This window comes from Monopterus albus, unplaced genomic scaffold, assembly GCF_001952655.1.
Source record: "Monopterus albus unplaced genomic scaffold, M_albus_1.0 scaffold343.1, whole genome shotgun sequence".
Lineage (NCBI taxonomy): Eukaryota > Metazoa > Chordata > Actinopteri > Synbranchiformes > Synbranchidae > Monopterus > Monopterus albus.
Window position 1 is genome coordinate 75,526 of NW_018128223.1, and position 9,141 is coordinate 84,666.

The 9,141-nt window shown below is 40.4% G+C and overlaps 1 protein-coding gene across 1 annotated transcript in view; it reads left to right on the plus strand.

The window, feature by feature from the left end:
- The window catches only part of cngb3.1 (cyclic nucleotide gated channel subunit beta 3, tandem duplicate 1), a 45,244-nt gene that overhangs the window by 31,233 nt on the left and 4,870 nt on the right, over nt 1-9,141 (plus strand). Inside the window, exons 10-14 of the mRNA XM_020625025.1 lie at nt 2,563-2,704; nt 2,847-3,006; nt 4,425-4,522; nt 4,978-5,061; nt 5,190-5,308. Coding sequence (XP_020480681.1) covers nt 2,563-2,704; nt 2,847-3,006; nt 4,425-4,522; nt 4,978-5,061; nt 5,190-5,308 — 603 coding nt within the window. The remainder of the gene's footprint in view (nt 1-2,562; nt 2,705-2,846; nt 3,007-4,424; nt 4,523-4,977; nt 5,062-5,189; nt 5,309-9,141) is intronic.

The window sequence follows — 9,141 nt, forward strand, 5'->3', positions numbered from 1 at the left end:
TCCCCTGGAGGAGCTGGAGGAAGTGTCTGGAGAGACGGAAGTCTGGGCATCTCTGCTTAGACTGCTGCCCCCGCTACCCGGTTCTGGATAAGCAGAAGAAAATGGATGGATGGATGGATGGATGGATTTCTTCTCACACAGTGTACTATAGTAAAGTGAACTTTTAAGAAGAATAAGCCAGCCCTGTCATATATAAAACACAAGCCTTTATAATATTCAAAAAGGATTATACTGGAGTAAATGATATATAAAACACATCTGTTATAGGTAAATGTTATGCAAAATACATGATCATAAATGCTGAAATCAATATTAATACGTATTGATTTTGATCACAAAGAAAACTGATCAAAGAAGAATGATGATAAACTTGGGGAGTGTCTGAAAGTTCACCCTTTAAAAGCTTTGTCACAACAATCGGAACAACATGTGCACAGTTTTATTCAGAGATGGAGGACCTTCTGGGAGGCGAACATGATGGGGTCTTTCCTGTTGTCGGGACATCAGGCGGCTGGGGGTGTGACTTTAGTAGGTGCAGGTTACAGGATGACAAAGTTTGATGGTGGTGGTGTCATGGGTGTACAGAGTGAAGAGTTTAGGGCTGAGACAGCAGCCCTGAAGGAAGCATGTGTTGATTGTGAGCTCAGCAGACACCTGCCCTCCCATTCTGACCACCTGTGCTGTTTCACCCGTTTCAGGGCCTTCAGAACCTGTGCATCACCTGATAAGCAGTGTCTCCTGGGTCGCAGGGGAATTTTGCAGGGGTGTCTGTGTTCATCCTGTCAAGCCTAGCACAGAAGTTATTAAGACTGTCTTGGAGGGTGATGTCATGGGAGAGTGTGATCGTTGATTTGTTCCTGTAGTTGTGACTGCCTGGATTCCCTGCCGCATGCTGATAAAGACACTAATAGTTCCCTAGTGAGCAGTAAATTAAGATTTCAGATGGATTGGTTTGCTGCCAGGTGTAGCTTTATATCTATAAACTGCAGTAATTTGCGTGGAGGGACTGTTAGTGCAAAGTAGTCCACTTCTTTGTCCTTCCTGTTGTGGCATTTTGAGGACACCATATAAAGTAGGGGTGTCCACATAATTTTCCTCTATTGTGCTGCCCTCACCAGGCCCAGCTTTACTATGACTAAGCTCAGTTACATTCACCTGTTGCTCACTATCCCTGCCTGGTCTGATCTTTATAATCAATTCATCTCCCCGGGTTCTTTGCCAGTTCATCTGTTCTTACTACCAGACTGACCACTCACCTGCTGTGTTTCTGAAGACCTGTATGAACTGAGTATCTCCTTCCTTTGCTTCTTTGGGTAAACACAGTATGGTACTGGTTTACTTCTCATAGTTAATGGAGACCTGTAAGAAACCACTTACCTAAGATGCTTTTGTTCTAACCCTATGGTAGCAGAGTGTTAGAGACCAGTTTGTGTTGCTCTGTTTCTCTGATCGTCAGGATATTTTTCCCCTGCTAAACAGTTTTTTAAATATGCCGATGACACCACCATTCTGGGCCTCATCAAGGAGGGGGGATGAGTTGGATTACAGAAGCATGGTGAACGACATTCTTCTTTATGGAGAGGAGAATGACCTCATCCTTAACATAAACAAGACAAAAGAAATAATAGTAGACTTCAGGAAGAACTGCTCCCCTCTGCTGCCTCTGACCATCAAAGGGACTGAGGTGGAGAGGGCTGACAGCCACAAGTTCCTGGGCCTGCTGGTGACATCTGACCTGAGCTGTCACTGAACATAGCTGCCACAGTGAAAAAAGCCCAGCAGTGGCTATACTTCATCAGGTGGCTCAGAAAAGCTGGGTTGAACCGTTGCCCTCTCACCCAGGCTTATAGAGGACAGGTAGAGAGCATCCTTACTACTGGCATCACAGTCTGGTATGTTAACACCACACAGGCAGAGCGGAAGGCTCTTCAAAGGGTCATAAAGACTGCAGAGAGAATAATTGGGACTGAACTGCCTGCTATGGACACACTATACACACAGCGCTGTCGTGAAAGGGCAGAGAACATAATCAGTGATTCACCCCACCCAGATCACTTTCTGCTCAGACAAAAACTGCACCCACAACCTCAGACACAGCAGACTGGACAGTATCATCATGCACAGAACAATATTATACAGCAGCTTTCTCTCTACTGCAGTAAAACTGATGGCAAATACTAAATGTGAAAAACCTGTGCAATAATCCCTCATTACCTCACTAAGTAGAACACCATATACAAATACACTATGTGCAATATTTGAAACTCCCCATTTTACCTGTTATCTTATTCTTGTATCCACAATTTTATCAAATATCTTTTTTATTCTTAGGTAATTTTATATTTAGACTAGGTGTTCGTGGGTTTTTTTTTTTTTTTTTTTGCTTTAAACTCTTTTCTTGACTCCAGGAGAGCCCTGCACAAGAATTCCAATATGCCTAGACTGTCTGTTTATGCATAAATGACAAATAAAAATCTTGAATCTTTATCAAAATGAAATCAAGATATTTCTTGTATGTTGTCTATTGGTAACCTGGGTCTTTTTACCCCATTACCTCCACAGGTACCTGCGCTGTTATTATTTTGCTGTCCGGAGTCTGATCAACATCGGGGGTCTTCCAGAGCCTATAACCACCTCTGAGATCACCTTTCAGATGACTAACTTTTTCATAGGTGTTTTTGTTTTCTCCAGTTTGATTGGACAGGTAGGTAGACAATGTTTTTAAGCAGAACAACGGTCTGAGGATCTTATATTTCAGTCATTCCATTTTATTTTTCAAATCTACGGTGTTACTCAGGGTTATTAGATAATTAATTTTCCCATAACCCTTTATATGTTGCTTTCAGATGAGAGATGTAATCGGAGCAGCAACAGCAGGTCAGACATATTTTCGGGCATCGATGGATGGCTGTGTTGCTTACATGAACACCTATACAATCCCCAAGTTAGTCCAGAACAGAGTCCGTACCTGGTACAACTACACCTGGGCCGCTCAGGGCGTGCTGGGTAAGTCTGAAAAGATTTTAACACAAAAGTGTATCCAGATAGACAATAGCACCGACTGTCTAACAAAAGCCTCTGTCATATTTTAAGTGGTATTCCAAAAACACCAATTAAGCCACCAACCCACCTGGAAACACTCACAAGACATATTAAATGTATTAAATATATATAATATGACATTATATTCAACTACTTTATAGATGGGTACTTGAACTAAAACAAAGAGTCTTGGGTTTCTACATAATGTTTGCTAATTATTCCTGAAAGCTTTATTAAATAAATGAGACGCCCAGAAGCTTGGTAAAACTAAAGGGAAACACGGTATGTAAGCTGGTTAGTCTTGTATGTTTGAAAAGAACCGGATCAAAGCAATGGAAGCTTCACAACATTACCCACTAAATAAGCTCAGACTAGCTTCCTAATGAGCCTATGCTGTCAAACCGGACTGGTGTTTGTTCTGGACTGCTGCTTCTGCACAGTTACTGCCACTACAGCAAATGCACAACTATTTGAAGAGTCATTTTTTAGTTTCCTTTCTCTGAGCTTTTCAGCCACAGCTTTGTTTTTTAACTTTACTATTCATGTAAACTGAGTCAGAAACAGATCACATCCTGTATTGACTGAACAGCACAGAGCATTTTATTGATCAAAACAGGCTGAACTGGTTTTACAAGGGACGGGTGGCAACTCCACTAACGTCACAGCTAAGGTCTTTAAAATGCTGGAGGGTACCTGCGACATATAACACAGTCTGCTAGTTAACATCATCAATAATTACTGTGATAAAGTTAATCCTGCTGTTACTTTACAGATGCCTAGTATTACCTACATTTATCTACTTTGTGTTGTAAAATGTGGAAAGTGATATGAATAATGTTATTGGCTGTGAGTTTTTATGTAGGTTGGATATCACATCAACGGTGATAAGTGAGATACAGCAGCACTCCAGTGAAAAGACACACATGGTCTGTTACTAAAGCAATGTGATCACTGGCTTTGTTCGGCCAAGTACCATTTAAAAATGATGAAAATCTCCAACAGTAATAGTGCACTGGCTTGCTTCCTAATGTTTGAATGTTTGCTTTATTACAACTTTATTACAAATACCATTATCACTAAAGGAGGCAGAGGAAAACTAAACATATGGCACAAACTGAGAAAGAGAGAGTGCACATTTAAAAACAGGATCCAAGGAAACTGTTCTAGCCATTTATTTGACACAACAGTGCGTCTAGACTCACACAGCAGAGCAGGATCTCAGAGGAATTCTTTGGCAATAAGAGGTACCGGTAGACTCATTTCACTTGCTTTCCTCTCATTCTACCTCACTGGAAGGGACTAAAATGCAGGTAAAAGATGCAAGTGAGGGAAATATGGATGCAAGTAAGAGATAAGATGTGGCCACTGTCTGTCCTCTGCAGATGAGTTGGAGCTGCTGGACAAGATGCCTCTAGTGATGAGAACCGCCATCGCTGTGGACATCAACCTGGCAACTTTTCAGAAGATTGCACTGTTTCAGGTGACTCAGCATTTGTCCTCTGGTCAGTAGCATGGACTTATGTTAAGAGCAGAGACAGTATCAACTGTTGATTAAAAAAAAAACTAAACAAAAAGCAGTAAACAAACATAAGGTACTAATAATGACTTAAGACAAAATAAGGAGACAGTGTTCTGAAAACAGCATAATTTTCCATTTAATATGAACTGTGAACTAAAGCATTTGGGCCACATGTCTACATGAAAGTCTTTGCAGTACTGTTAAGCTCAGTAAGACAGTTCAAAATGCCAAGAGGATAAAGAGACAACAGGTTGAAATGGAACTCAACTCCACTTTATATGGTGCAGTCTTTTCCAGATCAGCCATCTTTAAATGCAATTTCTGTGAGCGAGATAAAGTTAAATTATGTCTTGGAAAAAGCAATACACTGACTTGAATACAGAACTGAAACCTGAACCTGATGTCATGTCTTCCAGGGCTGTGACCAGCAGATGTTGGTGGACATGTTACTAAGGCTCAAGTCAATTGTCTATCTACCTGGAGACTTTGTTGTGAAGAAAGTAAGTTTGTTTTGTGAGTAAAGGAAACACCTTGGTGACCATAAATCACCAAGGAAATAAGCCATCATTTATCCATGGTTTTACTATATGGGAATACCGCTGACCTCTGTGTCTTATACTCTGTGCAGGGTGACATTGGTAAAGAGATGTACATCATCAAAAGTGGAACAGTGCAGGTGGTGGGAGGACCCGACAACAGTGTTGTGTTTGTCACACTGAAGGCTGGCAGTGTGTTTGGAGAAATCAGGTTATTGTGCAGAAGTAGTTTTCTGTTACCATTAGAACATAATGTAATTATAGACTAAAAATGAGGGATATCCTGAACTGATCCTAACGACCAATAAATATATAACAAACATACTTTAAAGGACAGGCATCAGCTAAAACAGGATAATACTGATCTTGCCTTACTTTTACTCTAGCGATGCCATTCTTACAGATAGGGTTGGTGATTCTTTTCAGAAGCATTTTTTTTGTTCCATATTTTGAAATCCTCTTTTCAGCTCGGTGCCAGTGAACACATTAAATTCACTGACAACATAAAGACAGCAATCCATCATCTGTGGCAGCAGCAGGGCTGAGAAGGACTGACCAATAATTTTACTTGTCCCAAACAAAACCACTGGGTGGTTACCTACCTGTCATTCTAGTTCCTACTTGTGTGCACTCTGCCCATGCACTCAATGCACAAGCCAAGAGTCTCCCACAAGGTGTTGCAGTTGCAGTCAGATGTGCTACTGCTCTGTTTTGATAGCTAAAGCTAGCGAGCTATGGCAGCTTTCAGTTGCAAACAGAGACTGTTGTTACAGGCCAGGCCTTCCCCTTTAAGACATGTATTGTTATAAGTAATGTTGTTGTCGTTGCCAGAAGCTGCAACCTGTGTGTGCAGTATGAGAGCAAGAAGACCGTCGCATGGAACAGATTCCTTTTACATGCAGTCATGTTTGTTTGGGGGGCATTTGTTACTTTCCTGAAATCTGCAGTAAGTACTCAGAAGGTGCATGTTGCAGTGCACGTTGTGTTTTGGAAAGTGGCTTTGGAAAGAAGTCAGAATGAGAGTGTGGGACTGCTTCAGTCTGCTACTTCTAAAATCAAGCTTCCACTTGCTGGTTTTTCCAGAACTGCCAACCCTACCTTTAAGTTCAGAATCAGAATTAGCTTTATTGGCCAGGTGTGTCAGACACACGAGGAATTTGACTCGTGTACATCGGCTCTCAATGTGTATGTACATATACCCATGCAAGGGGCAAGTAAACAGTAAACCAGCATAAGGCTGTGTAAGATAACAAAAATAATAAGTAGTATTAACAAGCAACAAACAGTGCATACAATGCAAAATAAGCAGTATAAACAGGCAGTAAACAATGCAGACAGACAGAGGAATGCTCAGTTGGGATCTCTCTCTTTTTTCCTGGAGTGTTACTGCTCACAGACACAGACCAGAGCACAGAGGAGGTTATATTTGACCTGGAGTTGACAACAAATCTTGTTAACTACAGTGTATATGAAACAGTATTTATAATCAAAAGTAATGGAGATGGTCTGAATAACTGATCAAACAAGTAGAACACAAATTTGCAGAAATGTGACATCTTTACCACTTTGCCTGCAGTCAACAAGCCGACGTCTTCCTCTCACCTCTAAATCAGTGTGCTTATAGTTATGTTGCTCATTAATGCTAATTTTAGTGGACAAGCTGAAAACAAACAGCAGCTTTATGTAACAGTTGAGACCAAGTGTTTATGAAAATTAGGTGGATTTTTGACTTAGAGGTCAACATTGACCACCTTAAAAGATGACAGCAACCAAAATATAGCAACTTCGCAGGGGTGACGGGGCAAAAGTAACAAATACTGGAGGGTAGTATTTAGGTAAATGTGAGTATCAGATCAAAGTAGAAATCAGCAGATCCCAATAATAAAGGGTTCTGACCAGGAGAGAGGCAAAAAGAAGAACAACAAAAGATCAGGACATTCCTACTAAATGAATTCAGCAAGTCAGTTATTTGCTCTTAATTTTCATCATTTTCGCCTCCAGTCAGGGATTTGATACAGCCTCGCTCATAAATATAAATACAGTATATTTGCTTCTGCTAAATCTGGTACAATCATAACTCATTGTACATTAAACTAAGCTGAATTTCACTAAAGTGTAACACTTAATTTTACATTTACAAGTGTGTTTTAATGGAGTTGTTCTAATAATTAACTTCCACCCATCTTATAATACTGGCTAGAGACATTTTTTGGCTTCGGACGAGCTTCATCATATGATAATATACAAACTAAATGATGTTGTTTTAACAGTATCAGCTTAACAAAGGTACTGTAGTTGCTAGAATGTGATACAGACTAAATTAATTTAGACAAATCATCCCAATTTAAATAATCATTTAATATTACAATTATTCTGAACAGAGTAGTAGTTAAATAGGTAATCTGGTAGTTAGGGAACAGAGAGCAGAATCACTCCTCCTGTAATGGAATAGATAAAGTATTAAATAAGAAGACTGTCACAAAGTCAGTCTTCGTCAGGGGTCCAGTCTGTCCAGAGTCCGTTCCCCCCTGCCGAGGCCTGGGTCCAAAAGAGCACACAGTTCACTGTCACAGTAGCATTCTTCTTCCTACACCCTTCAGCCTCACTGTTTTATCCACAGCTTTCTTAGGCTGTTACGTCAATTTCCGAACTTAAAAGTGAGCACATAAACACTCTATTCTATTACATAATCCATATTAACATGTAACTTAAACCACTACAGTACAAATGAGCCTCTTACGTAAATTGTCCACACATACAGTGCCTTGCGAAAGTATTCGGCCCCCTTGAACTTTGCGACCTTTTGCCACATTTCAGGCTTCAAACATAAAGATATAAAACTGTAATTTTTTGTGAAGAATCAACAACAAGTGGGACACAATCATGAAGTGGAACGAAATTTATTGGATATGTCAAACTTTTTTAACAAATAAAAAACTGAAAAATTGGCCGTGCAAAATTATTCAGCCCCCTTAAGTTAATACTTTGTAGCGCCACCTTTTGCGATTACAGCTGTAAGTCGCTTGGGTATGTCTCTATCAGTTTTGCACATCGAGAGACGGAAATTTTTGCCCATTCCTCCTTGCAAAACAGCTCGAGCTAAGTGGCTCTTGGCTGCATCTCTGATCAGTCTTCTCCTTGTATGAGCTGAAAGTTTAGAGGGACGGCCAGGTCTTGGTAGATTTGCAGTGGTCTGATACTCCTTCCATTTCAATATTATCACTTGCACAGTGCTCCTTGGGATGTTTAAAGCTTGGAAAATCTTTTTGTATCCAAATCCGGCTTTAAACGTCTCCACAACAGTATCTCGGACCTGCCTGGTGTGTTCCTTGTTCTTCATGATGCTCTCTGCGCTTCAAATGGACCTCTGAGACTATCACAGTGCAGGTGCATTTATACAGAGACTTGATTACACACAGGTGGATTCTATCTATCATCATTAGCCATTTAGGTCAACATTGGATCATTCAGAGATCCTCACTGAACTTCTGGAGAGAGTTTGCTGCACTGAAAGTAAAGGGGCTGAATAATTTTGCACGCCCAATTTTTCAGTTTTTTATTTGTTAAAAAAGTTTGAAATATCCAATAAATTTCGTTCCACTTCATGATTGTGTCCCACTTGTTGTTGATTCTTCACAAAAAAATACAGTTTTATATCTTTATGTTTGAAGCCTGAAAGGTGGCAAAAGGTCGCAAAGTTCAAGGGGGCCGAATACTTTCACAAGGCACTGTAGAGATGAAAGTATTTTGATTGCAGAAAAATCTGTAGTGATTGGTGAATAATCAATTATCAGTTGTGTACCGCACTAATATGCACGACTATACCCACACAACTGAGCTCAGTCTCCGTGTATGCGTGTCCACAGCCTTGTCTTTAAAATGTAGGTGTAAACCTTCCTTTGTCTTTGTGTGTGCATGTGTGTGTTTTATCTCAGCAGGCACCACGTTGCTCCCTGCCCGTTACAGCATTAATGCTCAACCTTGACCAAGGTTAATCTGTCACTCTTGCTGTATATTTGCATTCATTCTTATCTGCACCTCACC